Here is a 23,611-nt window from a genome sequence, read left to right on the forward strand (position 1 = left end):
AGGGAGGAAGAAGCCAAGAAAGACTAGCACAACTAGGATCCTACCCAAGAAAGACACAGGGTCACCAGTGTCCGCCCGAGCTTCCTGCATTAAGAGCCTGAGACAAGGCTGGGCCACCAGGATTAAAATGTTAGGAGTTCCCGTCTTGGGGCAGTGGTTGACGAGTCAGACTAGGAACCATGAGGTTGCAGATTCGATCCCTGCCCTTGCTCAGTGGGTTAACGATCTAGCGTTGCCGAGAGCTATGCTGTGGGTCGCGGACGCGGCTCGGATCCTGCGTTGCTGTGGCTCTGGTGTAGGCTGGTGGCTACAGCTCCGATTTGACCCCTAGCCTGGGAACCTCCATATGCCGCAGGAGCAGCCCAAGAAATGGCAAAAAGACAGAAAAGAAAGAAAAAAAATTCTAGACATTGTACACCTTAAACTTGCACATTATATGTCAGTCACATCTCAGTGAAGCTGGGGGGAAAGTGCTCGATCTGGAGCTTCCTTTCAAGAGTAAGAGCCTTGGAGTTCCCGTCGTGGCGCAGTGGTTAGCGAATCCGACTAGGAACCATGAGGTTGCGGGTTCAGTCCCTGGCCTTGCTCAGTGGGTTAACGATCCGGTGTTGCCGTGAGCTGTGGTGTAGGTTGCAGATGCGGCTCGGATCCTGCGTTGCTGTGGCTCTGGCGTAGGCCAGTGGCTACAGCTCTGATTCGACCCCTAGCCTGGGAACCTCCATATGCCACAGGAGCGGCCCAAGAAATAGCAAAAAAGACAAAAAAAAAAAGAGTAAGAGCCTTCGCTGGCAAGAATCCATATAAGGAGAGATGGACGTGTTGCAGCCTGGGCTCCTGGGTTAATGCTGTAAACGACTGGACTGGACGTGGAGCACCCGCTCCTTAGTACACTCACTTTTTTTCCTATAAACTCTTTATTTCCTGTTAACATTAATATAATGTGGCACAAAGGGTCACAGCTGGCTGCTTTTTCAAACCATGGGACTCTGTTTCTTGCTTGTTAAAATGATTTGTGAGAAAGTCCATTTTGACATAATTTGTTTTCAGTGATCCACCAGTTTTCAGGAATCTAATGGTATAATAAATAGATATAAACCCAAGGCCTTCTCTGGTGCCAGGTACATAGCAGGTGCCCAATTAATGCTCATGGAAGGAAGGGCTGAATGAATCCCCTTATTCCTGGCACCTGGGTGTCCATCCCAGACCAGAGCCAAATGTGCTTGGAGAAGTGGGGTGCACCTCAACCCAGAGCCGAGTGGGGAGTCCAGGCCTCTGGGATCTGGGCTGGTGGACTCTGCCCAGGCCCACAGCCCACCCCTGGCCCCAGAAGTCCCAGCATGGAATAAGATTTAACCCCCCCACTGTGAAGCCACAGTCCTTGGGATTCACAGCGGCTGACAGCCATGAACATGACAGCAGGCAGATGCCAGCACTGTAACTGGAAGAAGTGACTTACCACTCCATCCTCTCTTTTAAATCTCTGCATCTCAGACCTGTGAGCAAGATACAAAGCAACTAGAAATGAGGCAACGCTAGGGGGCGGCACCCTGAGCAGGGCTGTGTGTCCTTGGGCAAGTCACTCCCCCTCTCTGGCCTCAGCAGCCTTATCTATAGCAGGAGAGCCTGGATGAATCAATTTCGCTGGTCCCTCCCAGTCTAATTCTGGGCCTGGGATGATAAGGGCTGTGGGGTGTGCATTCATCCTGAAGCAAAGTCAAGGAGAGGGAACAGTCTCAGGAAAGACTCAGGGGCCCAGGATGTTCCTGCTGAACGTTTTTGCTGAGGCCCCTGTTGGGCCTCTTCTGGTGCAGAATTGTTCAGGGCCCCAGGCAGGATTTTCCCTGCTTATGGGCAGTCACAGTTGGAGCCCCCAAATCCAAGAATCCTTATCAGCTTCACTACAGTGACCCAAGGCCAGCTCAGGTGCAGCCAGGCAGTGGGGGTTTCCTGATCTGTTGGAGGCAAGAGGCCGAGGTGGTTTCCTCCTTCCAGAAAAGAAGATGCGAGTCCAAGAAGTTGTGTTTTCGATGCAGTGAAAACACTCCCTTCACTTCCCCACCCTGGGGTTTTGAGGGCAGAGGCTCTGACCCCATCGGGAGGTACCTGGGGGGCTGGGGAGCTGAGCCAATAGGAGGGGCATTTTCATGCTTTGGAGCAGCTTTGGATTTGCGGGGTTTTCTTAGCTCCTCACACAGCAGGCCTGCACTAAGCATAGCACAAATGCTGTCTTATTGAGGTTTTCTGGGAGTCCTGTGAGGTTGGGCCAGGAATAGCACCCCCACTTTGCAGACAAGAAACATGAGGCTCCAGAGAGATGGAATAACCTACCCGAGGTCACCTGGCCAATGCAGGTAAATGATAAGCTGGAGTGGGGATGGGTCAGAGTCGCCACGCACTGAAAACTGAGGACAAGGGGATTGGGCCAGGTGAGGTGAACTGTTCAGTGAAGATGCTGAGGATGGAGAGGCAGGGCCATGGCCTCTGCTTGAGAAGTGCCCAGTACATTCAGTGGTTCTGAGAAAGAATAGGTCACAGCGCTGGGCTCAGGGCAAGCATCCCAGTTCTGCCAGCCTCTGCCTCCTTTGCCTCATCTTTAAACCTCAGGGGGCTGGAATGTGAATTGAATGAGATAAAATGTAAGTTAGGCTCTTGGCACAAGGCCTGGCACACAGTAAGCCCCTCAATGTCCAGTATCATTATTATTATCACCAGAGTTGACAAAGCAGCAATCCTTTTTTCCATTTCATGCACCAGCCCCCAAGGGGGTTTTCATGAGCATGCCCTTTTGCAGATGAGGAAAGCGGAGGCTCAGCAAGGGACTTCGGCTTCCTTCTTTGGACTAGATGTTTTCTTGGAGATCAGCTTCCTCTCCTGAGCTGAGCAGGGACCAAGGCGAAGGGCAGGAAGAGAGCTCACTCCCTGTGCCCCCGCCCAGCGTCAGGGCTGCCCTGCCTGAAGAATGATACTCCCGCCATGTCCTCAGCCCTTCTCACTCCCCAAGCTTCCAGGCGGCTCTGAGGTCTGAGACACCAGCTGTGAGTGCAGAACTCTGCTGGGCTTTCCTGCTGCCCTGGGTGGAGGGAGGAGGGCTCTACAGCGGCTTTCATGTGAGACTCTGTCTCTGTCTTGCAGGTGCCTGGTGCCTGGAGTCCACGTGCCGTTCACGGAGAGACTTCCAGCATCTCCTCCTTGGAATCTAGTCTGTCCTGCTCCTGGCTCTCCAGAAGCTCCCTGCCGCTGTCCTCGTCCTGGATGGTCTTCCCGGGTGTCTTCAGAAATCTGGAATTCAGGGAGTTCCCGCTGTGGCGCAACAGGATTGCTGGCGTCTCAGCAGCGCCAGGATGCAGGTTTGATCCCCAGCCCCGCACAGTGGGTTAAAGTATCCAGTGTTGCTGCAGCTGTGGTGTAGGTCACAACTGCGACTCAGATCTGATACCTGGTCCCCAGGAACTCCACATGCCGCCACGTGGCCAAAAAAAGAAAAAGAAGTTCCTATTGTGGCATAGTGGTGACGAACCCGACTAGTATCCATGAAGATATAGGTTCAGTCCCTGGCCCCTCTCAGTGGGTTAAGGATCTGACATTGCTGTGAGCTGTGGTGTAAGTCACAGACATGGCTGGGAGCTGGTGTTGCTGTGGCGGTGGTGTAGGTGGCAGCTACAGCTCCAATTTGACCCCTTGCCTAGTAACTTCCATATGCTGCAGATGCGGCCCAAAAAGAAAAAAAAGAAAAAGAAAAAAAAATGGAATTCAGCTGCAAACCAGCCCCTGCCCCAGCTGCAGAGGGGCCTCCAGGCCACCCCACCCCAGCCCCACACGTGCTTGGCACCTTAGCTCCTAGGCCACTCACCTGAACAGGAGTTTCTGCCCAGGTTCCTTCTTAATGATATTCAGCTTATAGTAGTGGCGCAGGGCACGCGACATCTTCTCGTAGGTCATGTTCACCCGGTTCTGGAAGGCAAAGCAGCCACATCACCTCGATGCCCCACCTTGCGCCTTCCAGGTCTCAGTTTCCACATCTGGTTGGAGTGCACGGCTTCTTACACCCCTCAGCCCGGGAGTCTGTGAGGCAGTGTGTTCTCTTGAGTTTGGGAAGAGAAAGGCAGGGGAGGCTGGGGCATAAATACCGGGATGGTTCGGTCACCCACCTGGCTGTGACCCTTGAGGGGGCAGGAGTGAATTGTTATGTTGCTTTTAAATGGCAGATGTCACAAGTCATCTCAAATAAATATATGTTTCCTGGGAGAGACAGCATGGTGGGGTAGCACGAGGGCCTTGTCACCAGCTGCGAAACTTTGACCGAGTCACTTTGTCCCCTCTCTAGGGATGGGCAGTGCAGAGCAGGGGCAAAGAGGCTTTGGTGTCAGTTTAAGCCCCAGCACCACCATTTGGCACTGTGTGAACTTGGATCAGTTTATTTACCTCTCTGAATCAGTTGCCCCAGCTATAAAATGATGATTAAAAAAACAGCCATCTCACAGATTTGTTGTGAAGATTAAATTATCTTGTCCAGGAGGAGGGCGCTCATTCAGTGGAATTGCTGGAATTCCCGTGTGGCTCAGTGGTAATGAACCTGACTAGTATGCATGAGGACATGTGTTCGATCCCTGGCCTCATTCAGTGGGTTAAGGATCTGGCATTGCTGTGAGCTGTGTTGTCGATCACAGATGCAGCTCAGAACTGGTGTTGCGTGCCTATGGTGTGGGCCACCTGCAGCTCCAGTTCAACTGCGAGCCTGGGAACTTCCATATGCTGCATGTGTGACCCTAAAAAGGCAAAAATAAGTAAATAAATAATAAAAAGAGTCTTTTAGGAGTTCTCTTGTGTCTAGTCAGGTTTGTTACTGCTTAGCCACAATGGGAACTCCAAAACTCTTTTTAACTTGAATGAATTTATATATAGACTAGGACACTGGCTTTATAGCACCACTGAAAATCATGAGATTGATAAGGCAATTAGGAGTTCCTGTCGTGGCACAGCAGAAGCAAATCCAATTAGGAATCATGAGGTTACGGGTTCGATCCCTGGCCTCACTCAGTGGGTTAAGGATCCAGCGTTGCCCTGTGCTGTGGTGTAGGTCACAGATGCAGCTTGGGATCTAGTGTTGCTGTGGCTGTGGTGTAGGCCGACACCTGTAGCTCCAATTCGATCCTTAGTCTGGGAACCTCCATATACCGTGGGTATGGCCTAAAAAGCAAAAAATAAAAAATAAAAAGATAAGGCAGTTAAATTTTGTAGTCTTAATTCTTACTAAGGTAAATACTTATTAGAATTTGGAGTAAACCACCTAAAATTCCCGTGTGGACACCCACATAGTACAGGCGTTCCTCACACCGGGAATGCTGACCTCAGCCATCCCCAGGCCTTTCCAGCCCTTACACTGCTGACCCTTTGGGCCTGAGACCTGGGTTTCTGGCCCAGCTTCCTCCAGGGAACCAGCTTCCTCATCGGGCTTAACAGCATACGATGCCCAATTCCTGTAAACATGCTTTAAGAGCCTCAAGTGCTCAGCAGGGGTGTGATTCAGCCATCAGAAGGCAAGATTCCTGAGTTCCAGGGACAGCCCCCATCAAGAAGTAACTGCCTGTCCCTCGTGGTCTCTGCAAATAAAATGATCCCAGTACATCTCAGGCTGCTAGTGAATCCCCTGTCCCCTGAGGCCTGACCCTTGGGCTGGGGCTCCACTCTGACCCCTGCCCTGTCCTCTTCTGGATATATCTATTGAGACCATCCTGCCTGCTGGCTGAGTTCACCTTGTGGTTTCCCCAGAGTCTGGCGAGCCCATTAGGATCCACCACACGGAAGATCTTGGCGTTCTTGTCTTCCCACTTGATGTAGGGCTCGTACCTGGTGTCAGAAAGCAGCTGGTACACATAATCCCATAGCAGCCGGCAGTCTGCAATGGAGCACAGGGGTGCAGACAGGGTGCTTTCCTGGAGCTGTGAGGACAGGCCTGAGAAAGGCACCCTGCGGCTCTTGGATCCGCACCCTGGCAGGCAGCGGGATGGTGAAGACGATGGTGTTAACAGAAGCGGCCACATGTAGGGCTTATGGCTCGTCTCATGCAATCATCCTAAGCTCAAGGAGGTGGCTGCCTTTACCCCCAGGAAGGGAGGAGGAAGTGGCCTCAGACAGGTGTGGACATATCCCAGTCACCAGGCCCCCAGGTGGCAGGCAGAGCGGGGCAGGCCGTGGGGACTCTGGCTGGTGGCCAGAGCCCTGCCTCAGGTCCCTCTCAGCCCCGGCCTGGTATCTCAGCCTCCTGGAATGTGACATCCGTCCTGTCAAGCCAGCTAACTGGAGGTCTGGGAAAATCAGATGTGCTGTCTGGAGAGCGAGTGGCAGAAGGAGCCTGTAAGCAAGATCTTAAGTCCTTCGTGGGCCGCCTGGCTCGGACGTTGGCAGGTTACCCAACCTCTTCCAAGCCATAGGTCCCTCGGGTGGGGTGGTGTGAGGATTAAGTAACATGATAGACCCAAAAAACCCTTAGCGCAGTGCCTGGTACGGGGTGAGTGCAGTGTCAAGCATGATATTACAAAGATCATACACCTGTGTTTCAGGGACGCCCAGTCATTTCCAACCCAGGAGCTGGGCTGCTGCCCCCTCTGCGGCATCTAGAATAAATACAGTAGCTCTGCCATGACTAGAAAACACACTTTGGGAAGGCAGTCAGCTTATCTGTCAGTCTGTCTGGCTGCCTGTCTGTTAGTCAGTCCTTTAGCAACACATGTAGAGAAGTGTATCACCTGGTTAGAGCTTGGGCCCTAGAGCCAGGCAGCCTGGATTCACAGCCCAGTTCTGCCACTTACTGCTTTGTGATCATGGAAAGGCCACTTAACCTCTCTGTTCCTCATTTTCCTTATCTGTAAAATGGGCCAAATAATAGCACTAACCTCAGAGGGCTGTTGTGGGATTAAATAAAAGCATTAGAACTATGCTTGGTACATAGTAAGCACTCAACGATTTTATTTTTTTCTTTTTAGTGTCACACCTGTGACATATGGAGGTTCCCAGGCTAGGGGTCAAATCAGAGCAGCAGTTGCCAGCCTACACCACAGCCACAGCAACGCCAGATCTGAGCCACATCTGTGACCTACACTACAGCTCACGGCATCACTTAATCCTTAACCCACCAAGAGAGGCCAGGGATTGAACCTGCATCCTCACGGGCACTGTGTCAGGTTCTTACCCTGCTGAGCCACAATGGGAACCCACTCAACTATTTTTAAATAGTTTTAAAGGGAGAGGGCCATTCTCCAGGCCAGTCTGTCTGACTGTGACGCAGACACAGAGTGGGTTTGGGGATATCCCAGGCAGCACTCGCTGCCCCCTGCAGCCACACTGTGGTCAGCACACAGGACAGTCACCCCACTCCCCCACGGGCAAGCACAGACCCTTTCACCCCCAGGTCCAAACAACCCTCCCCCTCGTCACCCACCACCACTCTGGGACTCAGCCTCAACCCACCTCCCTGGGGGCCAGGGGAGCGCAGCCTCCTACTCACCTGCGATCCTGCCATCAATGGGGGCCTGCCGTGTTGGCGTTGTGGGGAAGGAGCCGGCTCCCTCTGCCCTGCAGCCGAGCTCTGCCCAGCGAGAAAAACTGAAGGACTCCTGCTTACTAAGGGGCCAGCTGGCTGGGCCAGGGACATCCAGGTGGCTCCAGGAGCTGGCAAGCCCTGGGTCGGGTGGCTGCTGCAGGAAGCCAGTCCCCTCTGCAAGCAGATGAGCGTGGTTGATTCTTCAGGCCCAGACCCCACAACATGCCCATGGAGCTGGACTCTTAGTGTCCTGCCCGCTCCCAGCCCCTGGTTAGAAGGTCAGGGAGGCAGAAGAGGGCACGGGTGAGGGCCAGACAGCCCAGGTGGTAACCCCAGCTCCCAGATAAGCAGCGTAGTCTCTCAGACCTGTTCTCTCATCTGTAAAATTATTCACAAAGCCAAGAGCAGACAGAGTCAGGTCCAGAAGCCAGGTGTCCTCACCATCCACCAATTAATATTTATGGAGAAACTTCTATGAATCAGGCATTGTTCTAAGAACTTTGGGGACACATCACTGAACCCAAAAATCTTCTACCTTCATGGAACTTCTGTTCTCATGGAGGTGGGGCCAGGGGAGAGATGATTAAAGTAAAAAAGGAGGAGTTCCCATTGTGGCTCATTGGGTTAAAAACCCGGCTAGTATCCATGAGGATGCAGGTTCAAGCCCTGGCCTCGCTCAGTGGGTTAAGGATCCGGTGTTGCCATGAGCTGTGGTGTAGTCACAGATGCAGCTCGGATCCTGCATTGCTGTGGCTGTGGTATAGGCCAGCAGCTGCAGCTCTGATTAGACCCCTAGCCTGGGAACTTCCACATGCCATGGGTGCGGCCCTAAAAAGATAAAAATTAAAATAAATTAAAAAGAAAACAGTGTGCAATGTGGGGGTGGGAGAGAAATAAAGGCAGTTCTGGGAAAGGCCTCACTGCTGTGTTAACATGAGTATAGACACCTGTGGAGTGAGCTCTGTGGGTTTTTACAGGACAGAGTGTCAGGCAGCGAGAACAGTAAGAGCAAAGGCCCTGAGGCAGGGGTGTCTGGCTTGTTCCAGGAGTAAGGAGGCTGGTGTGGCTGGAGCAGTAAGAACAAGCAGGAGGGGGTGGCAGAGGGTGAGGAACTCTTTGTAAGGGCTGTGGCTTGACAAGTGAGATGGGAGCCACTGGCAGATTTTGAGCAGAGAAGTAACATGATTGTCGTATGAATCTCTGGCTGCTCTGTTGAGGTCATAGGAGGTCCAGGGCAGAAGCAAGGAGACCAGCAAGGAGATTCTGCAGAGGTGGCCACAGTGGAGGTGTGTGCAGTGGTTGGATTCTGGATAGATCTTGATGGTAGAGCCAACGGGATTTGTTGACAGGATGAGGGTGAGAGCGAGAGAAAGTAATCAAAGGTGTTGTCTAACATTTTGTCCCCAGCAAAGGAAGGCTGCAGCCGGGAGTTAGGACTGGGGTGACCTGGACAGTTTGTGCGCAGGTCCCTGGAATCAGACCCTTATGGGAGCGGTTTCCATGGCGAGATCAGGAGAAGAGATGGAGGTGCCACACACACAGCCGGGGCTGGAGAGGAGAGCAGAGCCGAGGAAGGAGACAGGCCTGCGGCCCAGAGGGCCATCTCAGCGCGGGAGTTGGGGCGCTGCCTCCTCTTCACTTTGCCTGGAGGGAGCCCCGCCTTCCCCTTGAGGCCGATCTGGGGAAAGGTCTTGGAGTCCCTGGAGAGCCTCCTCACCTTCCAGAGAGTAGGGGCAGGGCTGGGGGGGCATCCTCTGCATGAAGGCCCTTCCGAAAAAGGGCCCACACATCAGGGCTTGCCGCTGGGTCTTGATGTACTGGAGTAGCTCGTACAGCACGTCACCTGGGGGTGGAGCGGGAGGGCAGACTGCTGACCAGGCCCCTGCCGTCACCTGCCTTCAGGTGCGGGCTGGCATGTCCCATCCCAAGCTTCGTGCTGAGGGAGATGCAAGGCCGTAGGATGGAAATGGGGAGGGGAGAGTAAGGGAACAGGACAGCCCCCCCTCCCCCATCCCAGGCTCTGAAAGGATACCCAGGTTGACACCTTTGCTGCTGACCTGCTCGAGGTGGGAACCACCAGGCACATGTGGAAAGAGCGCATCTGCAGGGCTGAGAAGGGAGCATGATCCTCCAGCCAGCACCCCCTCTGCCTCCCTCCCCGTCCCTGCCCCCCGGGGTTGCATCAGAGAAGCCAGTGAGTGTCCCTGACCTGAAGCCGGGGCGCGGAGCCGGAAGTCATCCTTGGTGAGGATGCACAGGGCGCGGCCGTTCATCTCAAAGCTGTGTTCCCCCGTGTGCTGCAGAGAGTACTCCTGCTCAGCCCAGCGCAGCCAGTGCAGCACGTCCTCCCTGCTCCAGAGCACGGGCTGGATGCCTGCAATCCGAGGACTGGGGCTAGAGAGAGGCCGGGGACGGACCCTCACCCTCCTACTTCAGGCCCTCGCTTGAATGTCGCCTCCTCAGAGAAGCCCACCAGGAACACTCCATCTGAGCAGAGGCTCTCCTCTCTTGCCCCCCACCTACAGTCATTTCCTCTGTCACCATGTCCTATTCTTGTCCTTCAGTCACCTTACTTTTTTTGTAATTATGTCTTATATCTGATATAATTGTATGTTTGTTTATCATTATCTGTGCATTATGTATATATTCACTTATTTTTGGTACCCCCTTCACCCACCCCCCCAGGCCCATTTTCCAATTATTCAAACAACAGATGGTTAAAGAAGACCTACTGTGTGCCAGACACCGAGTCATGTATGCTGGGCACCCTGTTGTATGTGTTCAACACCTGGGACAGTGCCTGGACCCCAGGAGGTGCCCCATAAACACACGGTGAATGACTGGTGAGTGATCAAACAGTCCTGCTAGGGAGAGGTCAATGTAACTCTTCCAAATGAAGAAACTGAGGCTCTTGGAGGTTATGTGACCAGCTAAAGGTCACCAGGTAGCGTGAGGTACAGTCAAGCCTAGAACCAGGTCTTTCTGGCTGCCACGCTTTTCCACCCTGTTGTGCCAGCTCAGATCTGGGTTTGCTCAGGAAACAGCCTGAGGGATGGAGAGTCTCCCACACCCATCTTCATCTCCTGCACTCTGTTTCTGGCAGTACTCACTCAGGTGGCTGCTTTCTTCCAGTCCCCCATGACTCGACTCTGACTGGGCCCTTTGTGCTCCTAAAGCCATTTTTTTTTGGCTGTGTCCTGGGTCAGTGATCAAACCCACACCACAGCAATGACCGAAGCCACAGCAGTGAGTGACAATGCCTGATCCTTGACCCACTGAGCCACCAGGGAACTCCTTACTGCCAAGTATTTACCTCACTAATCTGGGTTGCTTTTAGCACGTTATGACTTTCATGGGGTCCCTTCCTCCACTAAAAAACAAACAAACAAAAAACTTTTTTTTTTTTTTTTTTTTTTTTTTTTTTTAGGTCCAAGCCTGTGGCATATGGAAGTTCCCAGACTAGGGGTCAAATTGGAGCTGCAGCTCCCAGCCTGCGCCACAGCCACAGTAACACAAGATCCAAGCTGCGTCTGTGACCTAAACCACAGCTTGTGGCAATACCAGATCCTTACCCCACTGAGTGAGGCCAGGGATTGAACTTGCATCCTCATGGACACTAAGTTGGGTTCTTAACCCACTGAACCACAGTGGAAACGCCTAAAAAAAATTTTAACTTATATTTTAATGACTGTATTGTTATAAAGATGAGTACAATATTATATATATATTGATACATTTTCTTCTGCCAAAGGTGGTGGTTTTTTTCTGGAAACAACCATTTCCATGGACCCCCGGCACTGTGCCCACTGTGATGAGTCAGCCTGGTATTTCACTTTGTGAGGTGCTTCTCCTCCCCAGAGCCCTTCTCGCCCTGTGGGCCCCTGGGTGTAAGAGGGGAAAGAGCTCAGGGCTCATCAGATCCAGCCTGACAGGTAAAAAAAACTGAGGTGGAGGAGAGAAGCCACTGTCTGAGGCCACACCTTGGCACTGACAAGGACTGCACAAACCTCTGATTGCTCGATTCCCAAAAACAACACAAGAGAGAACTGGTTTTCATGTTTAAAAAAAAAAGGAGTTCCCTGGTGGCTCAGCAGCTTAAGGATCTGGCTTTGTCACTGCTGTGGCTCAGGTTGCTGCTGTGGCACAGGTTTGATCCCTGGCCAGGGAACTTTTGCATGTTGTGAGCATGCCCCCCCCCCCGAAAAGAGATGCATCACTCCTCCCTCCTTCATTCATTCCACCACTAACTACAAGCACTGGCCATGTGCCCGGCCCTGTCCCACTGCTGGGGACAAGGCACCAATGAGGCTGGTGGGAAGGATGGACCCCAGCCACCAGTGATCATCTAATGACAGTCCTGCTCAGCAGCACAGAAGGAAAGTGCACTGTGCTGCAAACACAGAAGGCTGGGCTATGTAACCCAGTGTGGGAGGAAGGAGAGGCTGCCATTATTTATCTGGGGACCTAAGAAAGAAGAAGGAGGAATGTCTGAAATTGACCCCAAAATTACCTAAGGGGGGGTAAAGAATAGAGGTGACAGCTGGCCTTTGTGGTGCTATAAAGCCATATAATCCAGATCCGATGGTGTTAACCTAAGATCGATAGCTACCACTGGAAAAGAAGAAGGGGGGGGATTAATTCAGTGGGAAAGGGTAGTTAATTTAAGATTTGACAAAGCCACAACTGGCTCTCGACCTGGAAAAATCTGTATGTGGACCTTCACCTGCCACAAAATCCACTCCAGAGGGACTAAGGCCTAATGAAAAGAACAATAGAAACCTTAGTACAAGTAGAAATAGGAAACCATACGTGCTCAACAAGGGTAGTATTGACCTCAACCACGACAGGAAATGCAGAGGCTGTAATAAAAATGAAACACATTTGACTGTATCAATTTTTGTATGTGTGTTGGAAGACCATAAACTAAAAGAGGACAGATTTCAGGGACACACTTGCCATGCAGATGACAGATAAAGGGCTAATGCCTGTCATAAGTAAGAGCATCTCTAAATTGATTTTTTTTCTTTTAGAGACAAAAATAGTCTTACCAGCAATTCACAGCACAGGAGGATTTCTCAACCTCAGCCCTATAGACACTGTGGGCCTGACAAGCTCTGGCTATCCTGAGCTTGGTAAGATGTTTTGCAGCATCTCTGACCTCTACTCCCTAGATGCCAGCAGCACCCCTCCCCCACTCACGAGTTGTGACAACCAAAAGCGTCTGCAGACACTGCCCCATGTACTTGGGGAATTGAGAAAAAAAAAACGTTGCCTCTTAAGAACCTCTGTAGTAGAGCAAATCCGCTAATAAGCATGTGGCATGACGCTTCAGTAGTCAGAGCAGGGAGAGAAGAATGAGATGACACATTAATAGTGATACGTACACCTGGCACAAATGCAGGGAAGAGGATGCATTGAGGGTGGAAATAGTAATTTAGAGCCTCCATGGAAAATCAGTCTGGTGATGCAGAAGCAAGACACAAAAAGCTGTGTGACATGAACCTCTGAGACTGCATGGTGATGACCTTCAGGAGGTGTCTGCGCAGCCTGCACGGCCAGCCAGGGTTGCTGGGCTCCAGGGACCAGCTGCCCATTGCATTTTGTTCAAAGGCTCCCTAATCCATGGTGCTTGGGGCTGCCAGCCTTAAAATACAAAACTTAAATTCCTGAGTCAAAGGAGTCTTTTCCTGGGTTTGTCCAGAGAACGGGGTTGGATTCCACACCCTCTGGCTGGTCTGCCTCCGTGACAACACAGAAACTGCAGCGAAAAGGGGAAACCCTGAATGTTGCAGACATCATCAACCACAGATGTGGTCCTGGTCCCAGTTCCGGAAAGATGGGCAGGGGATTCCCATGCTGTCTCTGAGGGACCCTGAGGTCACACACAGCCCCTGGTAGCACCTGAAACTTTGAAGCCTGTCACCTTCCTGCGGTGCAGTGGGTTTTCCTTCCATTTCCTCCTGCTCACTCCCACCCTCACTTTCATCCCCTTGCAGTCAGCACCTCCAGTCCAGCGATAAAGAGAAGGGACTTTTTGGCCGTGCCCACGGCGTATGGAAGTTGCCAGGTCAGGGGTCAAACCCCATATCACAACAGCGACCCACACCGCTACAGTGACAATGCCAGATCCTTAACCTGCTGCATCACAAGAGAGCTCTGAAAAGGGACTTTTTTGTTCCTCGTGTCTTCAATGAATATTAAGGTCAAAAGTCTTTTCCAATAGGACTTGAACCCCAGAAAAGCCCAAGTTCCAAGCATTGGGTCAGCTGCCAAGGTCTCCATCAAACCCAGCAGTGGGTCGAAGCCCCTCACACCAGTCAAATTGCCACTCACTGGATCAGCCACCTAAGTTCTAGACCAAATCCCCAAGCTCAAGGTCCAGTTTCCAGCTCAGTTTCCCACTCTGAGAAATGCGAACTTAACTCTGCCCGTCTGAGATGCTGGGCTGTTGGAAGGGAAGTGTGGTGCAAAGGTTAGGTGCCCAGGCTACATACCATGCTACCCAGCACTCCCATCCCCCAAGTAAAGACCTGAGACATGGTGAGCGCATCTACCAAAGACATGGGTGTGAGTGCCCGTGGGGGCTCTGCTCACATAGGAAAAGACCTGGAGGAGTGGCCTAGTAGTTAATGATCCAGCGTGGTCACTGCTGGGGAGTGGGTTCTATTCCTAGCCCAGGAATTTCCACATACTGGGGGCGAGGCAAAAAAAAAAAACAAAACACCTGGAAACATCACAAATATCCATCAGTCAGAGAATGGACAGTCAAATCATGATGCTTCCATGCAATGGAATGCTGCCTGGCAATAAACCAGAAAGTACAAACAACTTCAGCTCTGACGCATGAATGAAGCTCCAAGATGCTGCCTTGGAGAAAGAGGGCAGCTAGGGAAACAGGATCAAAAGGAGATGGTGCTTTTTCACAGTAGCCCAGACACGGAAGCAACCTAAATAAGTGTCCATTGACAGAGGAATGGATACAGAAGGTGTAGTACATATATATCATGGACTACTACTCAGACATAAAAAGAATGAAATAATACCATTTGCAGCAACATGGATGGACCTAGAGATTATCATACTAAGTGAGGTAAGTCAGAAAGAAAACAGCAAATAACCATATGATAATACTTATAAGCAGAATCTAAAATATAACACACAAGTTCCCTTCATGGCGCAGTGGTTAATGAATCCAACTAGGAACCATGAGGTTGCGGGTTCGATCCCTGGCCTTGCTCAGTGGGCTAAGGATCTGGCGTTACCCCGAGCTCTGGTGTAGGTCGCATATGAGGCTCGGATCCCAAGTGGCTGTGGCTGTGGCATAGGCTGGTGGCTACAGCTCCAATTCGACCCCTAGCCTGGGAACCTCCATATGCCGTGGGAGCGGCCCAAGAAAATGGCAAAAAGACAAAAAAAAAAAAAATATATATATATATATATATATATATACACACACACACATACACAACATTGCAAATGAACTTATTCATGAAACAGAAATGGACTCACAGACAGAGAACAGAACAGACCTGTGGTTTCCAAGGCGAGGGAGGGTGGAGAGGGATGGAGTGGGAGTTTGGAGTTAACAGATGCAAGCTATTGTACATAGAATGGATAACAACAAGGTCCTACCATATAGCACAGGGAACTCTTGTCAATAACCTGTGATAAACCATAATGGAAAAGAATATTTTAAAAATACTATATTCTTCTCTCTCTCTCAAAAAAAGGAATAGATAGTGCTAATCTAGGGAGAGAAATCAGAATAGTGGTGGCCCTTTGGAGGGGAATTGACAGGGAAGAGGAAGAAGGGACCTTTCTGGAGTGTTCAAAATGGTCAAAATCTTGATCTGTGTGATGGCTGCATACATAAAAATTCATGAAGCTGTATGTTTAAGATTGACTGTACATAAATTACACCTCAAAAAAAAAAAATGAAGAGTTCCTGTTATGGCTCAGTGGTAACGAACCCAATTAGTATCCACGAGGATGCAGGTTCGATCCCTGGCCTTGCTTAGTGGGTTAAGGATCCTGCATTGCCATGAGCTGCAGTGTAGGTCACAGACGTGGCTCAGATCCTGTGTTGCTGTGGCTGTGGTGTAGGCTGGCGGCTACAGCACCGGTTAGACCCCTAGCCTGGGGACCTCCATATGCTGCAGGAGTGGCCCTAGAAAAGGCAGAAAGACAAAAACAAAAAAACTGTCTCCTCTCAAAAGGCCACAAGCTGTCCCTGGAGGTTGCATCACCCCCTCTCAGACTCCCTCCCCTGTGACCCTAGGCTGGGTCCTGCAAGTGGTCCTGGGGCCTTCACTACCTTCATAGCTCCTGAGGCTCCCCCCAGAGATGCAGATGGGGTGGGGTAGGGGAAGGTGGGTGCAAATCCCCCTTCACCCTTCACTTCCACAGAGGGAAGCATGGTTGTGAATCTTGTTTTGTGAGTGGGGGCCCTCGGCCGGAGCCCCCGTGGATCCCGCCCTGCCATCCCTGCCCACCTCCTGTCACTGGACGTCAGAGTGGACTCATCCTCAGAGTGGACTTTCCACTGCTCCACGGTACGTCTTTGTTTCTCCAGCCAAGAAACATGGGAAAGTGGGCTCTGCAGGGAACTAGCTTGTGTGCTCCATTTGGCCCTGACTCCCAAAGCGAAGCAAGATTTGTCTGTTTACCTCCCTGCAGAGGCACATCAGCCCCGATGATGAGGCGGAAGCTGGAAGTGGAGGCAGGAATGGGGTGGACGCCTGGGAATAAACGTCAGAAAGATGTCCAGCAGCAGAAACCCGGTAAGAAACGGGGCCGACCCCACCATAGCCACCTGAAAGGTGAAACCCTCATTTGGGGTCTCAGCAGGTTGCTTATTTGGGATCCTGTTTATAGGAAAGTGAGCCATTTAGTGTTCCTTATCTTTCAAGATGATTAGATATTTACCAAAGGCCAGAACTGTGTTGCCTGACTCTTTTCAGAAGAAAATATGAGTCATGGAATCTAAGATGAACATAGAAGACACTGCTGTATAGAAGGCCCTGCCCATGACCCTTGATTCTCACCTCTGCACTTGAAGGCGGCAGGATGCCAGATGCTACCACCTCACTCAGTGCTGGACTCAGCCAGTGTACTGGGCAAGTGGGGAAGCTGGGACTCAGCACCCCTGGAAGCAGCCCTTATCCCGAGATGGATAGGAAGTGGGCTCAGCTTCGTTCCCTCTGGGTGGGGTAGGTGTCCCCCATAGGTCCTCATTGGTTTTTTTTTTTTTTCTTTTTTTTCTTCTTAGGGCCATACCTAAGGCCTATGGAAGTTCCCAGGCTAGGGATCCAATCAGAGCTGCAGCTGCCAGCCTATGCCACAGCCACAGCCACAAGAGATCCAAGCTGCATCCTAGACCTACACCATAGCTCACAGCAACACTGGATCCCTAACCTACTGAGAGAGGCCAGGGATCAAACCCACATCCTCATGGATCCTAGTTGGGTTCTTTTTTTTTTTTTTTTTTTTGTCTTTTTTGTCTTTTTGCCATTTCTTGGGCCGCTCCCGCGGCATATGGAGGTTCCCAGGCTAGGGGTCGAATTGGAGCTGTAGCCACCGGCCTACGCCAGAGCCACAGCAACGCGGGATCCGAGCCGCGTCTGCAACCTACACCACAGCTCACGGCAACGCCGGATCATTAACCCACTGAGCAAGGGCAGGGACCGAACCCGCAACCTCATGGTTCCTAGTCGGATTCGTTAACCACTGCGCCACGACGGGAACTCCCTAGTTGGGTTCTTAACCTGCTGAGCCATCGTGGGGATCCCAGGACCCCATGCATTTTGAATTCCAATTGTCCATGGTTCTGCTCTTGGATTTCCTTCTTTCTTCTGTGGGGAAGCATTTCAGGGTCTGCTTCTGGAGAAATCTACCCCAAGGCAATGGGACTAGTACCTTGGGAACTCAAAATAGGTCACAATGACTCTGCATCCTGAGCTGAGTAAACAGGGAACAAGCTGCAGTTCTCTTTGTGGCTTGGTGGGTTAAGGACCCGATGTTCTCTGAAGGTGCAGTTTCCATTCTTGGCCTTGCTCAGTGGGTTAAGGATCCAGCATGGTTGTGGCTGTGGTGCAGGCCGGCAGCTGCAGCTCTGATTCAGCCCCTGGCCTGGGAACCTCCATATGCTATAGGTTTGACCTTAAAAAAAGAAAAAAAGGAATAGACTGGTGCAAGAGGGGAGGAAATTTCTGTCACTAGAAAAGGGCAGGAAGACCTGGTGACCCTCTCAGAGGGGCCCCACCAAAGGGGCTTCAGAACTTGAAAAGGCTGTGTAATTGTATTTTGCAAGGTGATGACTAAACTTTCTAAGTCCCCTGCTTCTCCTGCACCTTCTCCACCAGCAACCTTGAGCTTCACACCCAGGGAAGGGGAGGGGACTGAAGGTTACATGGGCAGAACACAGCCTTCTGGGCCTCACTTTTCTTATTATAGGAGGGAGTTGCCTGAGGTGACATCCAGGGTCTCTGCCAGTGTGAGCCTTCCAGGACTTGGTGAGCCAATGAGGGGTGGTTTTTGAATAATGGGGAGATATGGGGGACAATCTAGAGGGCCCTGTGGGACCTGCAGAGAAGCCCCTTTCTCCGAGGCGTCATGTCCTCAGTGGCCACGAGGGGACTGGGTTAGATGACTTCTAAGATCCTCCTCAGCAGCAACACTCAGGGTCTTCAGGTCTGATCCGAAGCCCTGTTTTTCCTGGGCTGGGAATGGAGCCCAGATCCTACCGTCTGTGTAACTGTTGCCAGATATCTCCTTGGAGCAGCCCGAAGCCCCAAGCTGCTGGTCAGGACTGGTATTTGGACAAAAGGATACAGCAGAGGCTCTTTACAGAGCTGCCCACCGTTCTCCCAAATCACACTGCCACCTCCCTCCTCCGCTACACAGACGCGCCAGCTGTCCTCCAGCTCTGGGTTCTCGTGTGTCCGTGAGTCCCTACTTTCCCTCTGACCCTGAGAAAGGTAGGGTCTGTGCTCCATTAAAGGGATGCCCATCATTTGGGGGCAGCAAGCTCTTCCCAAAGCATGTGAAGTCATAGCCCACATTTTAATCCTGTCAGCAGCTCAAAAAAATAGGTTGTGCCTAGGAAATCAAAGAGTGTTCCAGACCCTGGGCCAGCCACGCAGGAAGTGGCCAGGATGCTTCACAGCCAATATGCCTGCCCACAGCTGTCCCAAGACCCCCACCCAGGTTAAAGACCCCACCGGTGATCAGCCAGCCACCTCTCCTATGATTTCCACAGCTTAGGAAGTGCATCTGAAAATCTCTTAGTGGAGAACCTACAGAACCAAGGTTTAACCTTAGCATGGAGACCTGTGTGAGCGTGAGCCTGTCGCCCAGCTTTTCTGCCTCTCAGCTCTGCCACACAGGGCCATTAATCTGCAGCCTGTTCATGGTTAGGAGTTTCCTCAGGCAAGGGTCTCACTTAGGAAAATGAAATGAAAGGATATGGCCCATACGTTTCCCGTGGGTGTCTTTGAGTGGATTGGATAGTTCTCTGTATTCTTCTCATGCTTCTCTGTCATTTCCTGATTTTTGGCAACAAGTACATGCTTCTTTTGTGACAACGGAAATTAAATATAATTACTTAAAAGAGGGTTCTCCACACATACAGCTGTTCCTTGGTTAGCCCCATCTGGCTTCCTCACTGACAACAGCCTCAACTCTCTGTCCTTAGGCTGGAAAGGACCCCATAGCTCATCCAGTCCCAACAAGAAGACTGCTGCCTTCACAATGACACGCTCGGCCATGTCAACTGTGTTCCCCACAGGAGAATTCACATTGACCTCCTCTGACTTCCTCCCCAAGGAAAGGTTAAAGAAAACCAGCAAAGAAATAGCAAATGGAGGGAAGGTGCTTCCTTGGCTAAGTTTACACGTCACGTTCACATCCTCTAAAAACATCAGCCTCTCTCCTCCCTCTACTCACGGAGTCTTCCTGGCAGCTTGCAGAGTCCCCTCTCCAACAGCAGTTTTACTCTGGCTTCACATCTGCCTCGGGCCTGGGTGCCTGGGTGCAGTGTGGCTGCTTCAGGGCTCACAGGAGAACTGGCCAAAGCTCTCTCCTAGAAAGAGGAAAACCAGGCAAAGATGAGCGTCTTGGTGAAGGTTCGGGCATCCTTAAGAATTTTTTTCAAAGGGGAAGAGTGTCCATCACTGTCTACCTTATAGGTAGGAACCACATATGTCTTCAGCTTGGTACCATCAACATCTTGTACACAGTGGACACTTGATAAATTTCGTCGTTTCAATTCCAGCTTTTTGTAACCCCACCAGAAGGCTCCCCTGCCAAGACTTGACTTATAAGCTGGAAATCTGAGATCCTACAAACCTTGGTGAGAAGACACAGGAAACTTGAGGGGCCAGGATAAAAAAGTCCTTAAACCAGAAATATATAGAAAAGCAAATGCTCGGAGTCCCCCGATAGCCTAGTGGTAAGGGTTCCATATTGTTACTGCTGTGGCTCAGGTTTGATCCCTGGCCCTGCAGTTTCCACATGCCTCGCACAAAAAAAACAACAACCAAAAAACAGAAAACAAATGCTATTTTCAAAAGAGACAATAAGTTTCTGAATCCCAAGGTCTCACCAAGGGCAGAGGTGATTGGGCTCAGCATCAGGATGAGGGGATGGAAAAAGTGACAGGATTTTGTAGGAACAGGGGGTCCTTAGGGATGCATCGTGAAAGTAAAAGCGAAACCAATCCCAGCAAGAGTCATTTTTCTCACCCTGGGATTTTCAAGAGCAGTGTGTTCATCTCTTGGTTTCTGAGGAGGGCGATGTGCAGTGATCTGGAGCCAGCAAAGCAAGCTCCAGAAGCCATGGCCACTGCAGAAAAGGACTAGACACCTTTGGGGGTAGTTCTCCAGCATTTCTTGCCTGCCCCCAGCCCCCCTGCCCTCGTTGGTGCTGTTTCCGAGGTGACCCCGTCTGAGAGGTTGCGACCTGGCAGAGGGGGCTTGCCAAGCTGGAGAAGGGGCTAAAGCCTAGGCTTGCCTGCCTGGTTCTTGCAGGCAGTTCCCTGACTGACACTCTTCCAAGTGTGAGGCAGGGAGACTCCAGCTGTGGCTGCCTGGGAAATGCCCGCCAGGGAGCTTCGGAGGGCATTAGCTCTGGGTTTCAGCACGAAGGCCAGAGAGAGGTCTGATAAAACATGGTTGTGGATATGGATCCTGGAGAGAGGGAAGTGGAGAAGGGAATCCAGCCCTGAGAGCACCTGAGGCTCCTGGGGAAATGGGCAAATGGAGCCAGACTGCTGTGGGGAGCGAGTCTCTGGTTGCATTGCTGGCTGTGAGGGTCTGGCTAGTGCCGGAGCCACATCTGGTTGACGGAGGGGTGAGGAGGAGCAGCACAGAGAGGCTTAGAGGGAGAGAGTGAGGGGCTGGAAGTGAGCAAGGTGGAGGAGAGTGAAAGACAGGTAAGGGATGGATGGTGAGGTTTGGGGGGTGTTGAAAAGTGAGGTTCCAGGCTGGGAAAAGGTTGGTGAGACGGGTATGGAAATTGAGGAGCTGGAGAAACAGGTGAAAGGCAGGTGGCTCCCTGTGCTCGCTGCGTGGTTTGGTCTCCAGGCTCTTACCTGCATTACAGGTGAAGGCGAGGGAGTCTCCCGGCTGTCCGTCGTGAGCGCTCCGGTGGCTGCAGCCGCTGGGCCCTAGGCCTGCGCGCTCTCGGGCCCTTTTCCCCCAGACCCCTAACTTGGCCTCAAAACGGGAAGGTCGCTTGGGAGGAAATCTCTTTCATATAGCCGGGTCTGTGCCCTCGGTTCCCGGGCGAGCAGGCGCGCACGGCGCTTCAGTAATTGCTATCCTTCCGGGAAACGAAAATGAAAGAGAGGGATCCGGCTTCCACACCCGCCCAGGTCGGCTTGGCGAAGGGCGGGGGCTGGCCGCTGCGGTAGCGGAGGCCGGGGGCGCTCTCCGCTGCCGGCTGGGAGGCGGCGGTCCTGCTTACATTCTTTAGCGGATGGACAGCTCCTCACGCAGCCTGGCACAGAGGTGGGATTCTGTGCCTCTAGAGAGCGGAAGGAACCCCTGGTCCTGGGCTGGCGACAAGAACAGGCTAACTTCACGACACACTTGTGCATCTTCGCAGATGGATGGGAGGAGCCTCTCATGCTGTCTGCCTGGACCAGATGCCTCTTCCCTCAGGAGCGAGTGACCCCGGCCCCAGCTCGGCCTCCACCTGCCCTTTGGCCGGAAGGAGTCCCCACTACCCCAAGTCCAAGGGCCACTGTCAGAGAGGCTGTGATGCTCTTCCTGACCTAGACCCAGGTCTCAGTGGCATCTGACTGACACCTTTCCTCAGGCCTCTGGCTGCTCTGGTGTGGTGCCCACCCGCCTATCCACCCCCCACCTCCCCCCCCACACACACACCTGTCTCAGCTCCCTCTGCCTTGAGAGGAAGCTGAGAAAGGTTGTAAGCACTAAAGCAAACCAATACATGGGGAAGATAAGAAAGCAAGAAGCCTTAATAACTTGCCCAGACTCTTGAAAGTGTAGATGCTGTCGGCTTAGCACTGCTAAAGCATGAGCTTCTGGAAATCAATGAGAACAAGACCAGAGGAGTTCTCTTGTAGCAGTGGATTAAGGATCCCGTGTTGTCACTGCAGCAGCTTGGGTCACTGCTCTGGCGAGGGCTTGATCTCTGGCCTGGAAACTTCGACATGCTGCGAGTTCAGCAAGAAAGAAAGAAGAAAACAGAGAAACAGAGAGGGAGGGAGGGAAAATTTAAGTTATTCTGAGATATTTTTAATCCTTTAGCTTGGAAAAGAAAAGTCTCGTAGCATAAGCTGCTGGAGAGGCTGAGGGGAACAGAGAACACCAGGCATGTAAAGTGATGCGGTCCCACGGAGGCCAGCGAGGCAGGCCTAGCAACGTCACAGATGTATTTCCCCTTCACCAGCAGTCCCAATGCTGGAAAAGTATTCGACACATACACCCACACATATCCAAAATGTACGTGGTTATTTTTTTCCGTATGGCTTCTAATACCAAATGATTAGAAGCAACCCAGGCATCAGGGGGCTGATGAGACAAATTCTGCTACATCCATTTAACAGAATCCTGTGTGTTGTCTGAGGGCGCTTTCTGCGAATCGTGGCAAGCTCTCCAAGAGGCAACGTGGCAGAGCGGTTAAGAACCTAGACCCTGAGGACAGTTGCCTGCCTGCCTTGGAAACCCAGCTATGCCACTTACCAGCCACGTGCCCTTGAGCAACTCAGTTAACCGATGCACTGCCTCTCTCTACTAACTACTGCCTCAGTTTCCTTAACAGTAAAATAGAGCTAATAATAAAACCTATCTCATAAGGTCCTTAGGAAGAGTGAATGGGTTAACATTTGTGAGACAACTAGCATAGTGCCTGAGCACCATGTGAAGCAAAAAATGAAGGTACAGAACAGTGTATATTACATGCTTCCTTGTGTGTGTGTAAATAATATAGATACACACCATGTACAGTACTGGTATTTGTACAAAGAAACTGAAAGGATATGTAATACATGATAAATGTAACTGGGATTCAGGATAGAAAATAAGAGCAAAGGTTTTCATTGTAAACCTTTTGATATGGCTTTGATTTTTTTTAACCATGTGAATAAATAAATACCTATTCCAAAGGGGAAAAAATAAATAAGAAAGACATTTTAGGTTCTATTCCCCACTAGGAAGCCAAAACCTAAGTGATGATAGGCATTGCCTGAGACAGACTAAAAAATTAGGGACATTTTCCTTTGGAAGGACATTTCCCTTTGTAGAGTTTGATCAGACTCTACAAAATTACGAACTCATATGAGCAGAAACAAGTGGAATCCCTGCTTCACAAAGAAACGTGCATAGGTGTTTCATGCTCAATAAAATAACCGTGTTTATTTCATCTTAAAAATTATTAGTTTTAAATAACACTTTTCCTACAAAGAACTCAGAATGCATATACAGAACTTATAATTTATAACAATAAACTTTCTTAACAGACTTCTCAAAGAGGGGAGGGAGGGAATATGAGGTAGACAGAAAGGTAAAAAGACGGGGCACTGCAGATCTGTTCACAGGCGGGCGGCAG

At 51.2% G+C, this 23,611-nt stretch overlaps 2 protein-coding genes across 10 annotated transcripts in view; one reads left to right on the forward strand and one right to left on the reverse strand.

Annotated features, from left to right (window-relative positions):
* LOC106504394 (uncharacterized) overlaps positions 1-23,434 on the forward strand; it is a 51,755-nt gene extending 28,321 nt beyond the window's left edge. Inside the window, exons 4-9 of the mRNA XM_084970547.1 lie at positions 2,792-3,035; positions 3,133-3,347; positions 10,226-10,383; positions 15,947-16,092; positions 16,217-16,320; positions 19,233-23,434. Of these exons, the coding sequence (XP_084826673.1) occupies positions 2,792-2,875 (84 nt within the window). The 3' untranslated portion in view covers positions 2,876-3,035; positions 3,133-3,347; positions 10,226-10,383; ... (1 more) ...; positions 16,217-16,320; positions 19,233-23,434. The remainder of the gene's footprint in view (positions 1-2,791; positions 3,036-3,132; positions 3,348-10,225; positions 10,384-15,946; positions 16,093-16,216; positions 16,321-19,232) is intronic.
* ETV7 (ETS variant transcription factor 7) lies at positions 896-21,370 on the reverse strand. 9 transcript variants are annotated; one of them, XM_084967966.1, is made up of 9 exons: positions 21,129-21,370; positions 19,484-19,619; positions 9,750-9,914; positions 9,598-9,649; positions 9,258-9,383; positions 7,505-7,714; positions 5,754-5,896; positions 3,851-3,951; positions 896-3,279 (listed from the first exon to the last, which is right to left on the reverse strand). In XM_084967966.1, exons 3-9 carry the CDS (start codon positions 9,777-9,779, stop codon positions 3,162-3,164), a joined length of 780 nt encoding a protein of 259 aa, XP_084824092.1. In that variant the 5' UTR covers positions 9,780-9,914; positions 19,484-19,619; positions 21,129-21,370; the 3' UTR covers positions 896-3,161. The 9 variants fall into 9 exon arrangements, 7 of the variants coding, with proteins under 7 accessions (XP_084824092.1, XP_020954300.2, XP_084824094.1 ...); XR_014810035.1 differs by lacking the exon at positions 9,598-9,649 and having other exon boundaries at positions 7,505-7,918; XM_021098641.2 differs by lacking the exon at positions 9,598-9,649.
* Positions 23,435-23,611: the final 177 nt, after the last annotated feature.

Source organism: Sus scrofa, chromosome 7 (genome assembly GCF_054392235.1).
Source record: "Sus scrofa isolate SSC_HxYL_T2T_F1_AM1 chromosome 7, Sscrofa_HxYL_maternal_Yorkshire_Landrace_v2.0, whole genome shotgun sequence".
NCBI lineage: Eukaryota > Metazoa > Chordata > Mammalia > Artiodactyla > Suidae > Sus > Sus scrofa.

Excerpts from the sequence above, each read along its gene's own strand:
- ETV7 (XM_021098641.2), bottom strand. Across the intron at positions 7,715-9,257 it reads CTGCCCCTACTCTCTGGAAG|AGGGGACTGGCTTCCTGCAG; the intron begins GTGAGGAGGCTC and ends ATCTGCTTGCAG. Across the intron at positions 3,280-3,850 it reads GGGCAGAAACTCCTGTTCAG|ATTTCTGAAGACACCCGGGA; the intron begins GTGAGTGGCCTA and ends CCTGAATTCCAG.